Here is a 25326-nt window from a genome sequence, read left to right as displayed (position 1 = left end):
TACAGTTTTTTGCAGTTAGAGTGATAAAACTTATAGATAGAGATTTTGTTTCATGCTAAAATATTGAGAAATATCTGTTAACTTTCGTTTTGACACGTTACGAAGATATCTAGAGATATGCCGTGAAGGTAAGTTGTCGTGGGGCCACCCCGTATAAGTTTTTTTTGATAAAACGTACACTATCTTGTTGATGAAAAGATTATTATTCCGAAAAGATATTATAATCTCATTTAATTGAATTTAAGGCATAACGTGTGGGCCCGAACCAAACTTGGTCAAACGCCCGTATCAATAAAGTTTCTATAAAAAATTTAGTTTTAAATAAATTTAACGTATAATAAACATAAAATTTCTTAAAATTTGTTATGTATTCATTGAAGAGAAGGATTTAATAATCAAATAGTTTACTAAAAATAATATAATATGAGTAATTTTTAATTTTTAAATATTTGTGAGTAATTTTTTTAGTGGTACTCGATCATTTGATCATCCAAAATAAGTTATTGAAGACCAAGTTAAATTTTATAATTTTAGCAATTTTATAATATAAAATACAAATTCATGTGCTTTTAGCTAAAAGCCAAAATCTAAACCATTGAAAATCTTCGTTTGAGCGCTGGTAGCTGTTATTATCCTGTAACAGCTGGCAGCTGTTATTATAGGAATTTTGTTTTGGTAAAAATTAAAAAGTTCTCTTATCAGAGGTGTAGCTATCAATTGATACGCACACGTACTTATAAATCGACAAACAACCCATTCGTAAGCCCACTCCTTTATAATCGTGTTCATCTCGAGAGGAGTATAAGTAGGAGTACACCGTTGTATTTATATTGTCCGATATCCTCTCTCTCTCTCTCTCGCTCTCTCCCCTCTCAAAAACCCTAAATTTTGAGAGAGAGAAATTCAAACACAGTCTCTTGCAGTGTATGTATCTCTTCATCTCATCAAGATTCCACCTTTAATTCTGTCTCTACGCTTCTCTATATCTTGATTTTGTGTTTATATAAATGAATTGTGTTTGTATGTGATTAATTTTTGATTTTTGTTTTTATGTGAAAATAATCGATGAGAATTAATGCGTTTGGCTGTGTGTGTTTATTGGATTTTAAAGGTGTTGTTTTTGTATGTAGGGGTTGATAATGACGTCGCTTAGCAGAGAGCTTGTGTTTCTTATACTGCAATTTCTCGATGAAGAGAAATACAAAGATGCTGCTCACAGGTCTGGATTCTTTTTTGATTTTTATACTCTTTTAATATGAATGCATTTATGTTTTGTGCTTCATTTTGTTTTGTGATGGATGAAGAAATAAATTTGGCTAGATTTTGTTGTATCTGCAATGCTCCGTTTGGTTGTAGAGAATGAAATGGGGAAATGGATGAAATGTGAATAAAATTGAAGGCGAAAGAATTGAGGTAGGAGTGAAGAGTGAAGCAAATTAGAGTGCAATTTTTTACGGACGAGTTTTGTGAAGAAAGTTATTGGAAATATGATTAGGGCATTCATCTTAAAATTTATGGGATGGTTCATTAGTTCAAAATTTATGTGGATTGAATATAAAAAGCGAGGCGGGGGAGGGGAGGGGGAGCGAATTATGAATATTTTATTCCATTTTTTTTTTAAACCAGAGACAGTGGCGGAGCCAGCAACATCTATGAAGGTATCTAACAATAAACTAATCTAAAAAAAATTTAGACACGGATATCTGCATCTGGACAGTTACACATTCACTAATTAAGCTGCTGTCCAGGATGCAGACTATGTTGTCAAGGAGGAATATGGACACTGTAAGACTAAAATATCAAATATTTTTCTGATGTATTGGTTAATGGTGATAGACAGAAAGCACTTTGCTACTTCTCAATTCACCCATCTTCGTTCCTCTTAATGTATCTTTGATTTTAGGTGTTTAGGTTTAGAAATAAGAAAGTAGATATATTAACAGGTACATGCAAATATAAAGATATATTGAATAACAAATGAGTTTACAAATTTAATGGACTATTTCACGTCATTGGGCCTGGACCAGAGTATTAAGTAATAAACCATCTCTTTAATTGGGCTTGATTGTCATGTATGTTAGAAAAATAATAATGGAAAACCCAAGGGTTAGCGGAAGAACCCTCTCGGTTCTTAGTACCTCCGCCCCTGACTAGAGGTGGATGCTCCCCTAATAAGTTTCTTTATTTTCTTGTTATTTGTTCTTACTTAATTTTGGTTGTCATGTACATGGTGAAGATTGGAGCAAGAATCAGGATTTTACTTCAACATGCGGCATTTCGAGGAAATGGTGACAAATGGGGAGTGGGATGAGGTGGAAAAGTATTTGTCTGGATTTACCAAAGTTGATGATAACAGATATTCCATGAAAATCTTCTTTGAGATTAGAAAGCAGAAATACTTGGAAGCCCTGGATAAGTATGTTCCCACTTGATAAACTAAATGCTTGTTTCATATTTTGATATATAATTTAAGGTTATTGGGATATATTCAATGATAGCATTGCGGTATTTGCTTCTTCTAGTTGTACCATTCCCTAACCGTATTGGCTTTATAAATGGTACAAGTGGACATTTGTGGTGCCATTGGTACATCCCTTATTGCAAATGAATATCAGAGAGAAGAGTACTAAAAGAAGGTGATAAGAGGGATGACACTGACAAAAACTGATTGGATGAATATCCCAAATTATCCGTTGCTTCGAGAGATGAAATATAGCAACGGGGTGCCCCCTAATTATTGTTTTATTATTATTAACAAATGGTTACATGTTTCTATGCGTTGGCTACCAACAAGGGTTTAAGACTGTCAAAAGTTTAGGTGTATCATGAGAGTGTTAAATACAAAATGGTAACACTGAGAAAAGCCAACACCCCATTGGTTCCAATTAAAATATCCCAAAGTTACTTCTCATTCGAGTTAATAATTTCAGTTATTTTTGTATTAATTTTCTTAAAACCCAGGAAGGATCGTGCTGTAGCTGTTGACATTTTAGTGAAGGACTTGAGAGTGTTTTCAGCATTCAATGAAGATCTGTTTAAGGAAATAACCCAGCTTTTGACTTTGGAGAATTTCAGGTACAGAAATAATGGTGGTTATTGGTTTCCCTTTAGGCTTTTATCTGTTGTTGTTGAAGCTTGCAAAATTCTGAATGTTATTTATTATTTATTTATTGACATAATCATAATGCAGAGATAATGATCAACTGTCTAAATATGGAGACACAAAGTCTGCAAGGGGTGTAATGCTAGTTGAACTCAAAAAGTTAATTGAAGCCAACCCTTTATTTCGTGATAAATTGAATTTTCCCAGTTTAAAAAATGCCAGATTGCGGACTTTAATAAATCAAAGGTACATTTATTACTTTTCATATTTTAAGCCTGGATCTTATGAAAGCGGTTACTTTTACATTCTCACTTACCTGTCTGTTTGCAGTTTAAACTGGCAGCACCAGCTTTGTAAAAATCCCAAGGCTAATCCTGACATTAAGACCCTATTTATTGACCATTCATGTGGACAGTCGCAAACAAATGCAAGGGCGGTGTCCCCCGTGACAAATGCATTGATGGGTGGACTACTAAGACCAGCTGGATTTGCACCTTTGGGCGCTCATGGGGTAAGGCATATTAGATAATACTAGCTTTAAACCCGTGCGAAACACGAGTGAGTATATAGTTCGAAATTTGATATTTATAATTTTATTTTTAACATCATTTTATTAGTGGTTTAGTATTGTTGGATGCCCATGATTTTTTTTGCATGGTGATAATGAATTCAATTTTTAATTAAATTAGCTTTTACAACATTCTTTTTATATTGTAAATCAGTGGTATAGACAATAAACATTTTTATTATCTATTTGTAAATGTTTTTCTAATATTAATATGTGATAATGTGTTTTTGATTAATTTTAAATCATATTTCTTCCTTTATAAGGAAAAAGATAGTATTCATCTTGTATCGGCTTCCTGTTTGTCCTGAAATAGATAATGTTAGAGTTAAAAAGAGTGACATGATGGTTCATGTTTGTCTTGGAGTATAACACGTTTAAGAAGAGTTGCATGATAGTCCGTGTTTTTTGTTTTGAGTAGAACACTTTATAATTAAAAAGAGACATGTTAGTCTGTCTCTCATTGTTTATATATTTATTTAAAAAAAAGAAGAGAAAAGGGTAATGTAGGAATGACCAAAAATATGTGACTAAAATCTACTACTATGAATTATCCCTATGTTCGCTTATTATAGTATAGTATAGATTCTTCCTTTTTTGTATTGCAATGACTGGACCATAGAATAAGACACTGATATATGTTTTGTTCTTTAGCCATTTCAGCCAGCCCAAGGTCCTCTGCCAACAGCTCTTGCTGGGTGGATGCAGACTCCAGCTCCAGTAGCCCATCCATCTGCTTCAGCTGGTCTCGTCAGTTTCAATTCATCTAACAATGCAGGTATTAAGCTAAAGTTTCTGAGGGTGGTGTAGTTGTACTAGTATCACGCTTGACCAAAGTAAATCATTTGGGTTGAGGTATTTGATTTCCTATCACTTAATAATCATTCTAATCCTTTAACAGCTTTGTTGAAGCGGCCAAGGACTCCTATAAACAACCCAGCCATTGATTATCAGACTGCTGATTCTGAACATGTGTTGAAGAGACCAAGGCCTTTCGGAATATCCGACGATGTAAAGCATACACTTGTTTTGACCTTTTAATAGCTTACATCATTTGTGCTCAATTTTGTCGGCAGATGTTTATTCTTGTTTGAGTACATATATCTTCTTGTCACACTCATCTATAAATCCTTTTCACCCGGGGATTTTCGATGTCTGAATTCATCGAATGAATGTTTCTACCGCCACAAGTTTACATTCCAGTAATATATTAATCAAGTCATGATTAATATCTGACTATTCATTACTCAAAAGCAGCTTCACTATTTAAAAATAGGAGAGAAGAATCTTGGTAAATAACCTCAGAAAATCTTAATGTTCTCTGTTATGCATTTTCCTCAAAAATATGCACTGTATGCGTGTTACTTATCTTATGGCAGAACTTCACTTCTGAGCTATGATATATTCCTTAAATGTCTTTAACAAGTTCTCTTTATATTATTTGATTAAACATTGATAATACACATATGATTGTTTAGCAGGTTAACAATCCAACTGCTAATATATTATCTGCTGGGTCCACAAATCAAAATCCTGGTCAGAGTTCATTCTCCATTGATGATCTCCCCAAAGCTGTTGTTATGACTCTGAGTCAGGGTTCTGCAGTCAAGAGTCTGGATTTCCATCCAGTCCAACAGAATCTACTTCTTGGTCAGTTTCTATTGGTTCACAGTAATAGTTTAAAGTTATTTTCTTTACCAGGCAGTAAAGATCAGTGAGGACTGCTTTGAGTTTCTGTGTTTTCCCAATTCTCATACTGTCTAAATTAACAAAATTAATTCATATAGTTGGAACCACCACGGGAGTGGTCATGGTGTGGGAACTAGGAACGCGTGAAAAGCTTGTTCAAAGAAATTTTAAGGTTTGGGATCTTAAGTCATGTTCAATGCCATTGCAGGTTGGTTCAGTTTCTATATTTTCTAAGATTATATTATGTTACTGGCCCCATATCCTTCGAAATTATGTTTGTGCTGACAAAGGCTTTTATATTAATGTATCAGGCATCTATTGCAAGTGACTATAATGCATCAGTTAACCGTGTCATTTGGAGCCCTGACGGAAATTCTTTTGGTATGGTTGTTCCTTATACAAAGAAGTTATACAGTTTATGTTATAATTATGATTGATAACTCAGTAAACTCAACCTTATAATGTTTTTTTAATTCACTCAAGGTGTTGCATATTCCAAGCACATTGTGCATTATTATGCTTACCATGGCAGTGATAGTCTGCAAGATAAGTTAGAGGTTTGTCATTGCTCTGAATTTTTTAAGACTAAATATTATACTTGGTGTTGACTGACTGACACATTGATGATTATTTTCAATGTCTAGATCGAGGCTCATGATGGTAGTGTAAATGATATTGCCTTCAGTTTTCCAAATAAACGTTGCATTATCACTTGTGGAGAGGACCGACTGATTAAGGTTTTATTTATCATTACATCTTTCTGTTACTTTTTGTGCACACGGCTAGCCTAGATTGGAGTTTTTTCTTATATGTTAAAGCTCCCTACAGGTGTGGGATGCAAACACTGGGGCCAAGCAATTTACCTTTGAGGGTCATGAAGCTCCAGTATATTCTGTCTGCCCACATCAGAAGGAAAGCATTCCAGTACGATCAATGCATCTTCTTAGATCGATATTAATTAAGATATTATATGTGTTATTTTTCGTATGCTATTGTTTCGTCTCATCTTTGATATGGATTGTGACTTAAGCTTGTCAGCTTGAAACTTATAGAGAAATTCCTGTCTAACCATTTAATGATTTACACTAGGATGATAAATGAGTTATTATTAGAAATAGGTTTTTGTTAGTAACTTGATGTTTTCCCATACTTATTAACATTCACAGTTCATATTTTCAACGGCAACTGACGGAAAGATAAAGGCATGGTTGTATGATAACCTAGGTTCAAGGGTTGACTATGATGCACCAGGTCATTCGTCCACTGCTTTGGCCTACAGTGTTGATGGAACAAGGTCTGATAATTGTATTACATGATTTTAACATGTTAGGATGTTATGAAAACATATAGGCATGACTGCAAGATAATGAGATGTCTGCTTACTATTAATACCTGTTCATAGCCATATATTTTATTGAATCAGATGTATCTTGTTGTTTTGACATTTATCACCTTGATGCCATTTATGTACCTTCCTTAATTAGCATACTACCTAGTGACTTGATAAGCTCCAGAAAAGAGAATGCTAATTAGAAAGGGTGGTTTAATTGGAGAAGATGGTAAAAGGGCAGGGTGCATGGATGGATGCTCTCATAATTTCTGTTTTATTTACTTTGCTTCCCTTTTTTAAGTTCGTTATATATATCTGAAATTTGTTTGTCTAGTTCTAAATTACAGCTTACTTTCACTAATATATTGTTGAATTGAACTATCAAACATTCTGAAGGAATCATGTATTTTAAAGAATAAAATGTCTGAATAATTCATATTGGCTAGGTATATATGTAAAGCTTATATCCTTTGGTGATTTGAACAAATTTACTATCAAAAGCGTTTGGCATTTTAACTATGTTCTAGTATTGGATACCGACATCCCAAGCATGCAAAACATAAATATTCGGACTGAACATCACTTCTAGTTCATCTTAATTTGCCTGAGCATCTATGTGACTTGGTTAGCTCCTTGTAGGTTGTTCTCATGTGGCACTACTAAAGAAGGAGACTCATACATTGTAGAATGGAATGAAAGTGAAGGAGCTGTTAAGCGCACATATAGTGGGCTTGGAAAGCAATCTGTAGGGGTTGTCCAATTTGATACTATCAAAAATCGATTTTTGGCTGCTGGTGATGACCATATGGTAAAATTTTGGGATGTGGATAATGTTAATCTGTTGACGACCACTGATGCAGGTGGTGGATTGCAAGTAAGATTTCTGAGAGGGCAATCGAGTCACTAGACTAAATTTTTCTGGAAGCCTTCAAATAATTATCTTGGTCATGATATCTCTGCAGGCTTCTCCATGTATCCGAATTAACAAAGAAGGGATCTTGCTGGCTGTTTCTACAAACGATAATGGCTTAAAAATTCTAGCAAATGCAGATGGTATAAGGCTACTGCGAACAGTTGAAAGTCGTTCTTTTGATGCTTCTAGGATTGCCTCAGCAGCTATCGTGAAGGTAAATACCAATCTATAAAGTTTATCTTTATTATGCAAATATGCCATCCACGTGTCTCTCATCCATCTATAATATATCTGTTTGTTTATTGTAAAGGCTAAATTTCTCATACACTGATGAAATATTTCTCATCCATCTATAATATATCTGTTCGTTTATTGTAAAGGCTAAATTACTGTTGAACTGATGAAATATTTCATACACATATAGCCTACTCCTATGAATACATCTTGTGCTTCGAATGTAACTGGCGTAACAAATCATGGAGATTGTGTTGCCCCAGTGGCTACCATGTTTGCATTCTTGAGTTTTTGCTATCTACTTGCAGAGAACAAATTTCATTGTGAAGCTTATATCTTTACCTTCTTTTGAGACGTCCTAGTCAAATTTATCACGATATATGCAATTTGGCAAATCTTCTGCAAGTATAAGATCGAGATCGTAAACATGAATATGTGAAAAAGCAAAGCATTACTTATTAAAAATAAATAAATAAATATAAATTGCGTGGCTTTTAAGTAAATTATCATTTTTGTAGTTGCACTCTCTTTATCAGTCGGGGCATATACATTTGTAATACTTACAAGATATTAGCTTGTGATTTTTGTATGAGCAAGCCACACATGATGATGCGTAAATCTCACTGATACTTTTTCTATATGATTGCAGAATGGCGACAGTCGCAATTTGTCGGACCTAAAACCCAGAATAACAGATGAGTTCGTTGACAAATCTAGAGCTTGGAAGGTGGCAGAAATAAATGAACCATTACAGTGTCGTTCTGTGAGGCTACCAGATAACGTATCAGCAATGAGGGTATGAGTTCCAATCAATTGCAAACAATTACAGATACTGGTTGAGAATTTGCCTCTTAATGCCATCTTTAGTGCTTAACACTTGTCAATTAGTTGTCGACTCTTTATTACAAATTATTGCTGTGCTATTTTACCCTCCTTATCAAACAATCAAACACGGGCTTATTCTGTATTTATCTATATAATTAAATAAGCTTCGTGGTCTGTGGTGCCTGTTGCTCATCACTTGCTTAAAAAATTATTTGCTATATTTACTATCAGACCATTATATATATTTGCGGTGCAGGTTCTACCTTTTATTATACATATATATTTCATATTTTTAATCCCATACCTTTTAGCCTTAGCATGAAATCCGGCTCCTTTGGTCTCTACTTCTGTTTCAATTCTGAAGAGGGTATCAGCTAGTTTTTATCACATAGTTTGATGGTCAATATTGGTTCCCAAGAATTTTGTTTGCCTGAAACCTTTATTCTGTGCAGCATAACTAGCTCAGGAATTTCACCTAAGCTGATTACACGAATTATACACTGCTCTCGTTAAATTTCAGGTTTCAAGGTTGATATACACAAACTCCGGATGTGCTATATTGGCACTAGCAGCTAATGCAGTACACAAGCTCTGGAAGTGGCAAAAAAATGAGCAGAACGCGTCCGGGAAGGTACTGCAAAATCGGAATTAAAACTTGTGAAGCTATTACATTTTGTAGCTTATATTTACTATTTCTTTTATAGGCAACTGCTAGTATTACACCTCAACTGTGGCAACCAGTGAGTGGAATATTGATGGCCAACGATATTAGCGACAGAAATCCCGAGGATGCAGTTTCATGCTTTGCACTGTCAAAGAATGATTCTTATGTCATGTCAGCTTCTGGAGGGAAAATCTCTCTATTTAACATGACTACTTTCAAGGTTTTCTCTCCTTCGAAAATTTACAATAGATGCTATACTTTTAAGATTCTTGTTCTTCATCTGTACACATTATATTTGAATTGAAGTAATTTCCCAGGCTAGTGGATGAGTAAATACAACAAATATATCCCCTTTTGCCGATAACTCTTTTTTTTCTTTTTCAATTTCTTTGACATGAAGCATCATTGCAAAATGTTACTATATTGATACTGGTTTCCAGACCGCTTTGGCTTTGTCTCTTTGCATTTCTGATCATCTTTTTGGCCATTTTGTTTTAGGGTTTTAAATCTTAAAACCTGTACACCTCTTGGTTTAGTTTAGAAAAGGAATTTGGCGTCGGACAATGACAGACAATGACTTATTATGTTTTCTTGTCATGATTTAATACAGACAATGACAACATTCATGCCACCTCCACCTGCAGCATCGTTTCTTGCATTTCATCCGCAAGACAACAACATTATAGCCATAGGCATGGAGGACTCTTCTATCCAAATATACAATGTTCGGGTGGATGAGGTTGCTCCTTTGACTTGAACCTTGTTTGAGAGTTTAGATGTAGAACATATAACCGGTAAGTCAGAATATTCATTTGCCGCCTTCCTTTGCAGGTCAAAACAACGCTAAAAGGTCATCATAAAAGAATAACAGGCCTTGCATTTTCTGATGTTCTTAATGTGCTCGTCTCTTCAGGAGCTGATTCTCAAGTATGATTGGTGTCCCTTATCATATCTGTCACATATTACCTTTGATAATAATAACAATAATAATCTTTTATTCTTCTTTTTCTTCTTAATTTTTTTTTTGTGAAGCTAGAAGTCTATTAAATTACAAAAAATAACAAGTATCAGTAAACACATATATCTCTTGTCTCTGCACATATAATAGTTTTACTTCTAATAGACTACCTGATAGAAAGGGGGGAATTGAAAATTACAAATACATTCTTATAAACTCTTTCAGCGCGCAATTTTATTGTAAGCTGCCTTTACATGTAAGTGTTCACCGAAATAATCTTATATTTACATTTTGAATCATTTGATCATTTGGCACCAGGTATTTGGGGTTTTAGTTATTGTATCCGTGCTCATGGTTTTGTTTCAAGCTTCAGGGTGTGTGGTTTATAGACATTTATTTTTTTCCAACTCAGTAGTAATAAGTATTTCGACCATGGGCATGCTACCTAGGAAAACTAATTTACCTATGAAAACTTGCATGTTAAGTTGTTTCTTCCAGTTATAGCTATTTGTATTTTGCAGCTATGCACTTGGAGCACTGATGGATGGGATAAGCAAACAACTAGACAATTGCAAATTCCAGCAGGTCGGGCTGCAGCTCCTTTTGCTGACACCCGTGTTCAATTTCATCGAGATCAGACCCATCTGATAGCAGTCCATGAAACACAGATAGCAATTTATGAAGCACCTAAACTTGAATGCCTCAAACAGGTGCTGTATATAACTCATTGGCATAACTAGTTAGATTAAGTGTTTTACACTTGCTAGATATATGAAATTGTTCGCCTTTTTTCTTTGCAAATATCATGCTGCATATTAATAATATCTAATCCGCTGCACCATTAGCATATTACTGTGTTGGCATATTATGGTCAATCTTTCCAGGAATCAAGTAGCTGGTACTGCAGTTGCTAAAACTTATTATTTAGGGCCTTGTTTTGGAATTTACCCATTTTCTTATTTCTTATAACTAGTGGCTCCCGCGAGAAGCAAGTGGTCCAATCACACATGCTACATATTCTTGTGATAGCCAGTCTATATATGTGAGTTTTGAAGATGGAAGTGTGGGTGTCCTAACTGCTACCTCACTGCGGTTACGGTGTCGAATTAACCCTGCATCATACCTTCCTGCCAATCCAAGGTTTGCATCATCTGGAATTAACAGAGATGGTCTTAGTTTTGGTTTCACTTACGACATCTTTTCTTTACAAGTTGACAATCATTTTGCAGTTTGAGGGTCTATCCACTTGTCATTGCGGCACATCCATCTGAACCAACTCAGTTCGCATTAGGATTAACTGATGGTGGAGTTCATATACTCGAGCCCCTGGAATCAGAAGGACAATGGGGTACGTTACCTCCAGAAAATCATGTCGGACCTAGTACCATATCTTATACAAATAATTTGGATCAGTACCAACAGTAGCTGTTTGCAGAACAAGGTTGATGTTCACAACTGAGCTATGAGCGTATGCAGTCTTAATGTGGTCTGCACTTTGCACCTACCATTATTTTACCCCTACGGGAAGCTGCTAACTCAGGTTCTGTAGTGTAGAAACATGCAAGCAGACTTGTAAAGTTAGTTTAGTTGCAACCTTAAGTGGTAAGAGCAAAAAGAATGTTGCTGTTTTCTTTCATAAGGATCGTTAGACGTTCAGTTTGGTTTACATTTTGAGGAGGTTTTTTCTTGACTTTGAAACTTTTTGTTTGCGTTATCAATTCATTTACCTCCAAAGCTTTATGTTTTTCTTCGGGTATTTTATTAATTTAAGAAGCTTGAGTAATTTTTCTTTACCTGAAACTTGTCAAGAAAAACATATCTCCGGTTAAAATTGGCCCCTATTGGGCGCATAAAATTGTGCAAAGAACTTCCCTTCGTTTTCTGATCTTGGCTGGGCAAAATTTGCCAACCCTGCCTTATGTTTATTCTTAATGGAACTGTACAATCATCATGTATATACATATACGTCTTCTTAGTGCTCTTTGTAGGTTGTTAAACGTTTACACACAGCTAGAATACATCTCTTTGCTTGTACATCATCACGGATCATATATACAGTACCTGGTTTGTTTATAAATGTATTTGTGTGCGTGTATTAGTATTTTTGTTGATTTGTTAGAAGCCTTGTGTTGACTGTTGAGTCTGTTTGTTTATTAACAGAGGAGTTTATATTCGTAATAGAGTATATCGCACTTTGTAACCCCAAATTTTGGCTAATTAGCAAATCAGACCCCATACTTTGAAACGTGATAGTTTGTAACCTTGAGTTTCATTTAACTTTCAGTTTGTAACTCTGGCCCACATATCCGTTAAAAACAGCCGTTAACTTTAACTGTTTGAGTTAACGGTGCGTATATTAGTTTCTAACAGCTACTTTACCCCCGTCCCCGTGACCCCTCAAAATTTATGTATTATATTTTGAAATTATTTCTGAACACACACAACGATGTAAAAAATAGCATTTCGGGTCTTAAACTCCTGGATCGTATGGCGTTAAGAAGAGAAGAGGATGCACGCTGCACGATCTAGCGTTTTGGATTACAAAGTGGTAGGTCGGAACATCTTCTCCAACAATAATATTTGGGGTCTTTTCTTGAAAATTGTGACAGTGAGGGCCAAATCCCGTAAATGGTCATGCTTTACCCCTAGATTTATATTTTATACCTGGAATCGAGCTTCAAGGTAAACTACGAATATACTTGTTGCCGTATGTCCAGTGGTGAACCATGTTCTCAGCCTGATGCTGATTCATGCAAGTTGCTGTCTGATTCGCTGGACAGGTTTATGCAGATGTAATATGAGAATTGCTCAAACTATCTTGATGTTCATGTTGGAGGTGTAATATATTGACCAAACCTTGGTTGTCATATATGCCACACAGCTAATATAAGAATTTCAATATCATTCAGATCAAAAGAATAAACTCAACAGTTTTAAGAAAGAAAAGAAAAAAGAAGGCTCAAAACATTTAACTTGGTGTTCCATTCTCGATTAAGATTACATCGAGCAATCCATCAAGTAATATGACTATTTGAAAAAGGAATTCCTATGATTTAAAATAAGCTCTGGGAAAAAAAAAAATTACAAGATATGGATGTCGTGAAAAGTTTCTATCTATAATAACAAAAAGGATATGCACAGCTCAATGGTCAAACAAACAACTGTCAGGCCTCAAAGTATTGCCATCTAAGTGAAATGGTACTTGATTACCTTAGCCTACTGCATAAACATATGAAACCTATGATATAATTCAAAGTCATGTAATATATCAAAGTACACTTGCAGCAACATCTCCCACAATATCCTTGCTGGACTTCTACCACAACCAATTGACTAAATCTCACATGTAGAAAAACATCAGTCACTGCCAATCAAGACTTGAGCCGCAACCCTTTTCATTGATTCATATGCTTTCGTTAGATCAGATTCAGTATGAGCAGCCGAGACAAAACATTTTATCCCAATAGGCAAATTGCATTTATCAAGTGTTGATCTTTTTGAAGTCGTGACGAAAATATTCTCTTCTGTCAATAACTGCACATGAAAATTATGTTAAGAAATCAGGAAAGAACATAGCATTTGGACGAGACATTACTCAAGAAAACTTACCCGATCAACAACATCTTGAAGCAACTGTTGGTCACCTTTCTGCGAACCGGTTGATTTTTTTAGCTTGAGATAAACAATAGGAGATTGCTTATCACTGGCAATCTCAAGACCATGTATGCCCGACAGTCCTGTAATTGCTTAATATATAAGATTCCAAATGATAACACTGTTTAAAGCAAATTAAATATTTACCGAACAGTCGACACTAATTTAAACCGCCAACCAAGAACGTACTTAAATGCATGACAAGTAACTAAAACCTGTGTGTAATATGCTTATATTCTTCTTTAAGTTTGTAATCAGCTGAGGACTGTCTTCTAGAATATTGATAGCAGTAATTGCAGCACTAGCTAGGTATGGGGGCAACGAAGCCGAGAAGACATAGCCAGAACTGCTGAGACGCTGCCAAAAATATATAAAGAAAACATCAGGGGAGTGAAGCTAGAGGCCTAAGGGGTGATCAAATATTGATTATATCTATAAATTAATAACTTTTTGCTGCAAATTGTTAGTAGAATCGTTCTTTAACACACAGCATTTTATGAAAGTGGTTGAATAAAGTATTTCGCCATACTTGGTGGTCAATAACTCTAGTACTCCCTGTGCAGAATCCGCCTTCTGTCGCCAAAGCATTTCCCATGGCAGCAGTCACAATATCTATCTTCTCAATCTACAATATTGGACCATTATAAAACCACAACAGATATTTGATCAAGTAATGAAACCAAGAGCTTAGCTAAACATACCGGAACTCTGTAGTGTTCAGTTAAGCCTCTACCAGAACTTCCAAGCACACCAATTGAATTGCTCTCATCTAAGACTACACGGAATAGATATTTTTCTTTAAGCCGGATGATTTCTTCTAGTGGAGCAATCTGACCAGAATTCTGCATATTTGCGGAAAGAAAAGCACTTCTCCATCACAAAAGAACTACTTAATATTATCAACAACGAAATAAAAATAGTTGTAATATCCAATTCCATATCTGCTACTTCATCATAGCATTAAAAACTTAATCCCTAGCTTACGAAAATGAATTTGAGGACTTAAGGAAACGAGATGCCTGCGATATTTTTTTGCTTCTTAAATAATACAAGTTTGATCACCTATGGACACGGGGGAGGGGTGTGTTACACGGATACGGGGATTTTTCAAAGGGAAAATAGATTTTTTTGCCGCCCAACTTATTACTCCCTCCGTCCCCTCCATTTCTTCACACTTTCTTTTTTGGGGTGTCCTATTGAATTCTTTACATTTCAAAACTTACCCAAAATAGTCAATGGGTCCCACCACTTCTTCACTTTTCTTTCCTTTTCACACTAATTTTACTCCACTATCTTCTTTTTATACATTAAAAATCAATGGGTCCCACCACTTCACCCACTTTTCCTTCTCTTTTCCACTATTTTATACATATTTCTTAACCTCCGTGTCCAACCCAAACAATAAGAAATGGGAGGGACAGAGGGAGTATTTATTTAGAAACCTACCACTAAACTATAATTTTTTCTTTTTTTGTCACTAATGTTAGGTTCGGATTTTTTTTACCACTAACGTTAGGTTCGAATTTGATTATTAACACTATGTTTCTTTTTAGCATTATTAAAATATAGTGTTAGTCTGCAATATTATGGTGATGCAATATTATAGTGATCTGATATGTGTCTATATCTTTATATGTATTACTCCCTCCGTCCCTTTTTACATGTCCACTTTGAAAAAAAAATTTGTCCCAAATTACTTGTCCACTTCTCTTTTCAAAGCAACTTTTTGTATGTTTTTTCAAAAAGTAACAACTTCCAATGTTTGACTAGCATATATATATACACAACTCTATCTAATTCATTACATTTATTAGGGATATGTATGAAAACAAGATATCCAACTAACATTTTCTTAAGATGCGTTATTTTTTCAAAAGGGACAAGTAAAAGGGGACGGAGGGAGTACTACATATGTGTCTAAGGTAGTTTACATTGGAGGACGAGAGTTGGACACGGATTTTGAGGCTCCTAAAAAAATTAGTTTCAAAAATTATTTTATTTTATTTTATTTGAATAAAATTTAACGTTGGTTTTTTTTTCCTTCAAAAAAAAGGTTAGATTTTTTTGGTCACTAACGTTAGGTTTTGATTTGATTATTAACAATATGTTATTTTTTTAGCATTATAAAAACATAGTGGTAGTCTGCAATATTATAGTGATATGATATGTCACCTTTGGTATTGTGCCGGTCAAATTGACCAAATTTTGACTGAAATTTATTAATATTTTATCAATTGAAAAAATTAAAAAAATATGTCATCGGAAATAATTTTTAATCTACTTTAAGATGTGATTTTCAGTTTTTTAAAATAATGAAAAAGTGACTTGTAATCTTTGGTCAAAAGTTAGTCAATTTGACCAACAAAAATAGAAATGTGACAACTAAAAAGGGACGGAGGGAATATATAGTTTACCTTGAAGTACGAGAGTGTAACACGCATTTCAAACTCTCGTCCTCCAAGATAAACTACCTAGGATACATATGGAGTACTATATATAAAAATATAGACACATATCAGATCACCTTTATATTGGAGACTACCACTATATTTTAATAATGTCAAAAAGAATAACATAGTGTTAATAATCAAATCCGAGCCTAACATTAGTGACAAAAAAAATATGAACCTAATATTAGTGACAAAAAAGATAAAAATTATAGTCCAGTGGTAGGTTTCTAAATAAATACTAAGTTGGGTGGTAAAAAAATCTATTTTCCCTTTTTCAAATCCAAAAATGTGGGATGGGGATTTAGTATTAATTAAATTAGATAGACTCATAAATAAGTTCGCCGTGCTTTGTAATTAACAGACATAATATTATTTTGCAAAAAAAAAGAAAGAACCAGACATGGTAAGTAAAGTACTTCAATAATCTTAAACTATATAATTTTAGGAAATCAATCAAACTAAAGGTTTAAAGTCGAAGCAGCCAACTGGTATATATATAGACATTGCTGTGCATATATGCACAACGGGAGAAGAAAGTCCTAGTTGTTTGTTTTACTCTTGAAACCCGTAAAAAATAACATATCTTACGCAATTGGCATACGCGGTTCTTGACCCAATTTAACAATCCCTGCTACATACTTCTCTTGCTTACTTTTTGAAAATATATTTTAATCAACAGTCAAAAGTCAGATTGAAAGATCTATGCAAATTTCCTTTGCCTGAACAATTTTGTTGATATCCTACCTACTAAAGCAAGTCAACCCCCCCCCCCCCCCCCCCAAAAAAAAAAAAAAAAAAAGTCCGAAAAAAAGGTTCGTATGACACTTAGCATCATTCCCGACACTTTTTTGATGATACTTATTTAATAGACTATCTGTAGTTAAACATTGCAAGACAAATCAAGAAACAGACCCAAGTCCAAGAAAAAGTCCAAATGTCCCACGAAAGAAGAATATAAGTTCCCATCAATAGATGATCAGATAAAGTGACTATAATAATAGTTACTAATGCTAGCATCAACGTGATGGACTTACTGCTGTATTCCACAATGATATGCCATCTTCTCAATGAAGAAAAAGCTCACTTTGTATCCTCAAAGTAATGATGTTTGAGTATTAGTATTTTGAACTTGAAGGGAATATCCAGTGATGTAAACGATAAAAGTATTACTTTACTTGTATATTCTATCAGTACTACTAACTAGTAAGATTCTAATTTAAAGATTACATAGATAACATCAATTATTATGTTAAAATGCTACCCATCAACTTTAAGAGAGGGTCGTCAAGGCAGACCATCACAATGTATGTTAACACAAACAAATTACTTATAGATCATTTTAACACCTAACCTAGTGCTTCTATGCCCTGTGTTTACAGCAATACCGACATTATATATGTAAATTGCTATGTACAAAGAAAGAAACTAGAATTTTTATCTCTCACAGAGTAGGATGATGTCTGCATTTCAGAAACTACATATTTATATGCAAGAAAGGGTAATGTGACAAGGGAAGGGGAAGTCAACATACACCTAAAATGGGCAGTTTTTGAAAAAAAATTACCATACTGAATATAAATTACCTGATATACAGCTTCGACCACGATGTAGCGCCTCAGCTTCTTTGCCCTCTTATTATCACGAGTGACTTTCTCCAAAGTATCTCGTAAAGACTCCATATTATTGTGCTTAAAGTATATGATTGTACTTCTAGACAGGAAAAGGCCATTCTGTATTCCCCAATGGACACCTTCATCCCTGAAAGGAAAAAAAATACAAGTTTGAGATAGTTCCATCACCAGTGACTTATTCACTGAATAATGCCAAATAAAACCACTGTAAAAGAATCATGGCTAACTATTTCAGTCATTGATACTTGTGATTACTCACGCAATCACGATGTCGCCTTTTTTACAAAATGCTGGAATTGCACTGAACATGGTGGAAAGTCCATATGAGTATAATATGGAATCTGGAGTTCCCAAAAAGTTGGCTATTTTGGCCTCACAGTCAAGGTGAACATCTACACGCCAGAGTTGTCAACGTTAATCATGTGAATAGTAGAATGTATGACAATATAAAAAAAAAATTACACTTCAACATCGATCACATGATTCTTTCTCACATATGTTGTTTACTGAGCTCTCTCACATAGTAAATCACCCGAAAAAATCAATCAATGCTAAGAAGATTGCAACACATAATCACATATGAGTATCAAATTATACCGATCGTTCCATAAAAGCCACGAGGACCACAAGAACCAACACCATATTTCTCCAGTGATGAAGTACAGGATTCCTGAAGCAAGTTATCGTTTTCATGATTTACTCAACCGGAGTCAAACTCAATGCAGTAAGTATAAATAATACTAATAATTATTACAGGGTTCTCACAAGTAACTTCTCATGTCCGATAAATCCAAGGTAGTTTGCAGAAGCAAAATTCACGACCTCTTTACCATTGATCACTGTATGTGTCCCTGCAGCACTGCATAAGAAGCAACTTTATGAATAAACATGTTTATTTTTGAAGTATTCTTTACCAAAACAAGCAGGTGTAAGAAAGATAACTAGAGTTTACTGGCAGATCAATATTGGTGCAAGCAGGTGTTGTACCCACTAAAATGTTTTTTTTTAATACAATGAGTGCCACCAAACATTATCTTACAAAGAATTGTTAATACAACCCGGATTATTCTTTAATTTTTCTATTTTGCATATGATCACTTATTTAATCTGCAGGCAAGTGTTTATTCAATTTTTATATACATGTAGAAATTTTGTTAGATATTCTGATTCAGTGATCTAGCTCTTAAACCAATACAACTCCATAGCATGAAGCTTGCTCGCCCTATGTACTTACTCATATAACTTTAATTGCTCTTGCCCAATGCAAATGCATAAGGAAGCTTTACTTGCACATAATATTTACTCGTAAGGAAAAAAAATATAATAATAAAATCTTTAGTGAGACACTGAAACACATGAAACTTGGCTAATAGATTGGTAGGAAAATTATTGACAACTTATATGAATAGCTAATAAGTACTTCATTGGTGTACTCTCTACGCATTTTTTTACAGTTTAAGCATTGACAATGATTGAGAGAATGACTCTCCAATGAATCTCCCATACAGAAGCTTGCACACTCTCATGTATGTATGTGTGTGTGTGTGTGTGTGTGTGTGTGTGTACATGCAAAACGGCTTCCATATGCATGCATTTATAACTTGCAAGGGATGTAGTGAGGAACAGGGAATTTTGGCTCGGGTTATATCAGTATGACACCAACACAGGATATTGATATCTAGTATCAGACTACCAAACCAACAACTTGTAAGATATTAAAGAGACTATAGAACAATGCACGGCAATGAATAGGGAATGTTACATTACCTTTCCAGAACTGGTGGCTCACATTTCATATCATCTGTTATGGGCGGAATGAGGGACTCTGGAACCCATTCATTACATAGCTCATCAATTTCCTACAGATATAAAGCGATGTTATTATCATACTACACCTATTAACCATGACCAAAAATAAAGGTGGAAGTTATACCTTCTCCGTCAATGGTCGTTTAGGTGGCTTATAACTTTTCTGGGAAAGCAGGAAAAGAATAACTACTAAGAGAAGGCCTTCCACAAATAGATGTCCTGCAAGTATCATATAAAAAGGATATTAAATCACCAGGGTTCTAAACACCTTAAATGTTTTTTAAGAACTGAGAAAGCTGAAAGCGTACCTCCAATGTGCATTCCGAAAACAACAACACGAGCAGAAGGAGCATCAATCGCAAATGTTATCCAGTCAGATGCAGATTTTACCATATTTGTAAAAGCTTCCGTCATTGTGTCCCATATTTCCGTTTGGCTTGCATCCATTGCTTCAACCGGTATATCCCACAGATCTTTTTGAACAATCAATTTACCAAGTAGCTACACATAAATTTAACATTACATAATTATGCAAGTGACTCCGAAAGTTGTTTCATATGTTATCAATTGTAACTTTACAAGTCCCACAAAGATTTGTAGTTTTCCTACAAGGCCGGCATAATCAAAGCAGTTGTAATCTTTTTCCCCTAAACAAAACAATATAATGCAAGGAGGTCCTACTGAACATTTACATATCAGAACCAACACGTTTAATCTCTGGTATTTTTCTTATTTGGGATGAGAAGGAGCACAATACTTGTTATAATACTACTGTTAATGGATTTAAGTAGTATTAGTTCTTTTGGGTTTACGATCCAATCTGGTGAAAATAATTACCGGCAAAAAAGAGTATTTAGTTCTCCAACAGACAGCAAGTAGTTAACATATACAGCCACTAGCAAACCAACTCGAAACAATGTAAAGATCCGAACCAGAACACTCTTTGCAATTTGCATCATGCTGTTTTAGCTTTCATTATTCGTGACCCTGTTAACCTATCTCTCTCTCTCCTATATTCATATTCCAATTAACATCTTTATATACCCTAAAAAACAGGGTAAAACCAGTAAAAATGCTGCAAAACAAACACAACATCAAAAGTTCAGAGCTTTCAACATATATATGTACTAACTACATCCATACATCCATATCAGCAAGAACCAACAGAAACTTCATAATTCTTTTATAAAAATAAACAGCTTGATAATCATGACACTTGAATCTTGACTTGTATATGATAAAAAAAAAAAAAAAGTAAAACAAAATCAAACTGTACTAATACACATATATATAACTGCAACAATTCAAATAAAACATACAAATCATGAAAAACCCATATTAGCAAATTAGTACTGTTCATCAAGTAATAGAAAATTACTATAAAAAGAACTGCAATTATCAATTGTTTATGAAATAAGCACATATACATACATGTAATAGCAAGAGAGACAAAGATGAATCAAAAAGAGAATGGAGGGATGAATCGGAAGAGAAGAAATACCTGAACAAGGGGGTGTTGTGTGATTTGGATCCGAGCTTCAAATGAATACTGGTGCAGTATTGTTATTACAGATTATATTAGAATATAGTAGTATTATTACAGAACTCATTTTATTTTTTCTGGATGTACTTTTGTGCGAAAACGTGTTTATAATCAGATTTTTAGCATAGGAGAAACCGAAAAAGTTTGAACAGGAATTTTAATTTATTTTGAATGGAGATGAAATTTAATACAATAGAATTTCAATTTCGTAAATATGTAGATAAACAAGTCTGGATATTTGTGAAAATCTCCTAACTTTTTTTTTTGAAAGAAAAATCTCCTAACTTTTATTGGTTATTTATCAAAAATACTGTAATTTTTCAAGTCTTTTTATAATTTTATTATTTTCCGAAAATAATTGTGAACATACCGTTCAATTGAATGCAACTGAACACATCTTCGCATTGCAATCCTTCGTATATATAAATATAAAACACATAAACGTACTTATAAATCAAATCATTAATGCCTAAATATTCGTTTTTAGAAAATTCAAATCATTTTCATGTCCGTTGTAAAGAACGCAATCAAATCTAAGAATAAATACGAAGAATTGACTTTGACAGCAGATGACACCTCTTGTTCCGCGTGAAGCTCCACTTCCAAATCTACATCAAGGTATGTTATCAAGTAATCCCTCCGGCTCACCGGATTTTTTACGGTTTTTTTTATGTTTTATTCAATTTTTTATTTATTAAAATTTATCAAAAATAGTCGAGGGTCGTATCACTGCCCAACTTTTTCTCTCTGTTCACACTACTTTACTCAACCATCTCCTTTCATACATTAAAAATTAACGGGTCCTACCACTTCTGACTTCATCCACTTTTCTCGCTTTTTCAATACTTTATATCTATTTTTTAACCTCCAAACTCAAACCAGACGTAAAGAATTAGTTGTGATGGAGGGAGTACTTGTTCTATCCAAAAATTCGACGGGAGAATGAGTGAGGTCCGGATCACTATTCAAAAGTGATTTTCACCTCTTTGTATCCTAAGTGATTTTCGCGTTTTTGAGAAATCAGCGTTTGTTAATGGAGCTTGGGCGCTGATGAGGAACGCAAGTAGCTGAAACAATGACATAGCCGTGAACATGCAGAAATCGAAGAATAACACGAAAAGACGGAAAATTACATTTGCGTTTGTATATCCACCTGCAAACGCAACCTCCGTTGTTTTATAAAAAAAAAAAATCAGAAAAATAGTATTTTTTTAATTTTTAATTTTTATGTGAAAGATTGTGTTTTTGTGGAATTTTTAAAAAAATTACTTTGTAAGGAACATTAAAATATTGGATATTTATGAAAAATCCCAACTTTTTATGATCCGAAAATTTAAATACCCATATTGATTTTTAATATTTGAACTCGGCAAAATTGCCAAACTACCTACCACGCAATTGGCCTTCCCCGGAAAGATCGCAAGAATGAGACAATAAAATTATACAGAGAATTTGTTAGCCTAAGCAACAGAATATTTGCCTAAAACACGTCTTAACACTCTCCAATGTCAATGTAGGTACATTTCTACCCTCCATAACAACAATTTAAAATAATTTGTTCAAGACGTGCATGTCTTTATTTTTAGTTTTGATGGTATTTAAGGTTTTCCTCACGATTTATTAGCCAAAAGTCTACCTGAACTAGGCCCTGTATCGACATCTGTACCTTTCGTAGTATGCATGTATCTGAAACCCCAACTTAATGATTAACATAATAATTTTATAGATAATAATGACTTAATACATGGGAGCTACTCTGAATTCTTTTTGCAATTGACTAAGCTCTACAAAATTAAAATTTGAACAAGAATAACAATGTTATATATATGGTGTATGCCTAAGAGCAAATCACAAAACATAGCCAATATTCTACTATTGTCATGCATTTCTTAACTTGCCTTGTTCCTCTGTTTTTAGTGCTCTCTGTCTCCTCTCCTCTTGTATTAGCCTCCAAAGACGCAATCTGTAATGACACTCCTTTTCCACCCTTCTGCAAATCAGTTCTGCCATCAAATGACTCTTTTTCCATTCATGACCATGGTAGGTTCTCCGTGAACCAATCGATATCGTCTGCGAAAGCCTTAATGTCATTGGTACAAGGTTTTCTTGATCATCAAGACTCTCTGTCAGAGACCATGATTCATGCTTTGGAAGATTGCAGGCTTCTCGAAAGCTCTAACATCGAGTTCTTGTCGAAAACTCTGGAAACTATCCGTTCGACAGATAGTTTAGCAAGTTCAGGAGATGAAGATGATCTGTTGACGTTGCTTAGTGCAACGATGACTAACCAACAAACATGTTTAGATGGTCTCGAATCAATTTCTTCCCCTTCTAATCCTGCAAGCGCTCTTCGAGCTCCGTTACTCAATGGAACCATGATGTACAGTGTATCACTTGCCATTTTTAGGCATGGATGGGTTTCGGATGCAAGACAGAGCAGAACTCTGATAGCGCGAAAGCTGGGAAGAAAGCCGCCAACATCTCCTGGCCTGGTGCTTTATCCCGGTGGTAATGTTGTGAAGGTAATTCAGACAGTTGTTGTGAATTCTAGTGGTGGTGGAGATTTTAGGACCATCAGTGAAGCGGTAGCTGCAGCACCTAATAATACGGATGGAAGCAACGGTTTCTATGTGATTCGTGCTGCGGCTGGGATTTATAATGAGTATGTTAATATAATATCTTCGAAGAAGTACTTGATGATGATTGGAGATGGAATTAACAAGACTATAATTACTGGCAATCGCAGCGTTGCTGATAACATCACTACTTTCGACACTGCAACACTCAGTAAGTTACTGATCTTTAGCTCATAATCAAATTATCAAGTTCCTGGTCGATTTCTTTTTATACATCAACTAAAATGAATATATTTAATAAAATTAAATTTTATTGCAGTTGTGACGGGACAAGGGTTTGTTGGTGTGAACATGACCATCCGTAACACAGCTGGAGCAGCCAATAAGCAAGCGGTGGCAGTTCGAAGTAATGCAGACCTTTCAACCTTCTATCGTTGTAGCTTCGAGGCCTATCAAGACACTTTATACCCTCATTCTTTTAGACAATTCTACAGAGAGTGTGACATCTATGGGACTATAGATTTCATATTTGGAAATGCAGCCGTTGTTCTTCAAAACTGCAACATTTTTCCTCGGCTTCCTCTTCAAGGCCAGTTCAACGCAGTCACTGCACAAGGCAGAACTGACATAAATCAGAATACAGGAACCTCCGTTCAAAATTGCACTATCACACCGGCCGAAAACCTGGGATCAACTGCCACTTATCTAGGAAGGCCTTGGAAGGAGTACTCAAGAGCTGTTTTTATGGACTCATTTATGGATAGCCTAATTCATCCTGCTGGTTGGATTGCATGGTCTGGAGATTTTGCACTCAATACATCTTACTATGCTGAATTTAACAATAGCGGACCAGGATCAAATACCAGCAACAGGGTTACTTGGGAAGGTTTTCATATAATCAATGCGACAGATGCCGTAAATTTCACAGTCTCCAACTTGATTTCTGGAGCAAGCTGGTTGCCTGCCACAGGAGTTCCATACAATGCTGATTTATAAAGTATCAGGGTACTGTCAATAAAAATACACTCAGGATAACGATTTGTGAATTTGTGTGTTCAGTTAAAAGGTTAGGTTGTCAAAAGCTCAAAGCTAATGGGTTAAACTTAAATTTATAATCAACATAATAAATCATCATATATATGTATTTCTAATAAATGTTCTTTTATATATGTCTGGGAAGCTCAAAAATCATCATATAATAATCAAGAAATTACATATAAAAAAAAGATTTTGGATAGCTTTGAATGATTATAATCATACGTTATTTGTAATTACGTCGAGTTCATTATTTTCACACAAACAAAGTCCAAAGATAGGTTTGTCTAGTGTGTGCCATGGACACATGCTAAGCGTCAAATTCTATAAATTTAGGAGATTTTTAT

The 25326-nt window shown here is 34.6% G+C and overlaps 3 protein-coding genes across 5 annotated transcripts; 2 read left to right on the top strand and 1 right to left on the bottom strand.

Annotated features, from left to right (window-relative positions):
- The first annotated feature begins 767 nt into the window (after positions 1-767).
- Positions 768-12028, top strand: LOC108228009 (topless-related protein 4). Of its 2 annotated transcripts, none has more exons than XM_017403460.1 (25): positions 768-924; positions 1131-1219; positions 2237-2416; positions 2962-3075; positions 3191-3349; positions 3434-3614; positions 4323-4446; positions 4570-4679; positions 5150-5318; positions 5456-5565; positions 5669-5738; positions 5841-5914; positions 6002-6094; positions 6186-6281; positions 6524-6651; positions 7327-7561; positions 7650-7814; positions 8484-8630; positions 9180-9290; positions 9364-9543; positions 9934-10062; positions 10155-10250; positions 10803-10991; positions 11255-11421; positions 11511-12028. In XM_017403460.1, exons 2-25 carry the CDS (start codon positions 1140-1142, stop codon positions 11704-11706), a joined length of 3303 nt encoding a protein of 1100 aa, XP_017258949.1. In that variant the 5' UTR covers positions 768-924; positions 1131-1139; the 3' UTR covers positions 11707-12028. The 2 variants fall into 2 exon arrangements, with proteins under 2 accessions (XP_017258949.1, XP_017258948.1); XM_017403459.2 differs by having other exon boundaries at positions 784-924; positions 5147-5318.
- Positions 12029-13212: 1184 nt separating this feature from the next.
- Positions 13213-21494, bottom strand: LOC108193047 (long chain base biosynthesis protein 1). Of its 2 annotated transcripts, none has more exons than XM_017359612.2 (13): positions 21327-21494; positions 20134-20326; positions 19950-20044; positions 19784-19875; positions 18782-18875; positions 18614-18686; positions 18276-18408; positions 17969-18143; positions 14637-14777; positions 14465-14560; positions 14151-14292; positions 13891-14018; positions 13213-13815 (listed from the first exon to the last, which is right to left on the bottom strand). In XM_017359612.2, exons 2-13 carry the CDS (start codon positions 20270-20272, stop codon positions 13639-13641), a joined length of 1485 nt encoding a protein of 494 aa, XP_017215101.1. In that variant the 5' UTR covers positions 20273-20326; positions 21327-21494; the 3' UTR covers positions 13213-13638. The 2 variants fall into 2 exon arrangements, with proteins under 2 accessions (XP_017215101.1, XP_063935911.1); XM_064079841.1 differs by lacking the exon at positions 21327-21494 and adding an exon at positions 21257-21315 and having other exon boundaries at positions 13377-13815.
- A 1699-nt stretch (positions 21495-23193) lies between these two features.
- LOC108227157 (probable pectinesterase/pectinesterase inhibitor 20) lies at positions 23194-25099 on the top strand. The gene is made up of 2 exons (XM_017402155.2): positions 23194-24155; positions 24264-25099. The coding sequence occupies exons 1-2, from the start codon at positions 23249-23251 to the stop codon at positions 24938-24940; spliced, it is 1584 nt and encodes a 527-aa protein (XP_017257644.1). The 5' UTR covers positions 23194-23248; the 3' UTR covers positions 24941-25099.
- Positions 25100-25326: the final 227 nt, after the last annotated feature.

The sequence above is a fragment of the Daucus carota genome, chromosome 6, assembly GCF_001625215.2.
Source record: "Daucus carota subsp. sativus chromosome 6, DH1 v3.0, whole genome shotgun sequence".
NCBI classification, from domain to species: Eukaryota; Viridiplantae; Streptophyta; class Magnoliopsida; order Apiales; family Apiaceae; genus Daucus; species Daucus carota.
The sequence above is the reverse complement of the archived record's forward strand: the minus strand, read 5'-3'. Positions and strand labels throughout refer to the sequence as shown.

Bases quoted from the DNA above. Each gene is read 5' to 3' on its own strand.
- LOC108228009 (XM_017403459.2), top strand. From the start codon at position 1,140: ATGACGTCGCTTAGCAGAGAGCTTGTGTTTCTTATACTGCAATTTCTC. The intron at 5,566-5,668 runs GTTGGTTCAGTT...TTAATGTATCAG, and splicing joins CATGTTCAATGCCATTGCAG to GCATCTATTGCAAGTGACTA. The intron at 11,422-11,510 runs GTTTGCATCATC...ATCATTTTGCAG, and splicing joins TACCTTCCTGCCAATCCAAG to TTTGAGGGTCTATCCACTTG.
- LOC108193047 (XM_017359612.2), bottom strand. From the start codon at position 20,272: ATGGATGCAAGCCAAACGGAAATATGGGACACAATGACGGAAGCTTTT. The intron at 18,409-18,613 runs GTATAATTTGAT...TCTGGCGTGTAG, and splicing joins TGGCTTTTATGGAACGATCG to ATGTTCACCTTGACTGTGAG. The intron at 18,144-18,275 runs GTGAGTAATCAC...TTTTCCTTTCAG, and splicing joins AAAGGCGACATCGTGATTGC to GGATGAAGGTGTCCATTGGG.
- LOC108227157 (XM_017402155.2), top strand. From the start codon at position 23,249: ATGCATTTCTTAACTTGCCTTGTTCCTCTGTTTTTAGTGCTCTCTGTC. The intron at 24,156-24,263 runs GTAAGTTACTGA...ATTTTATTGCAG, and splicing joins TTTCGACACTGCAACACTCA to TTGTGACGGGACAAGGGTTT.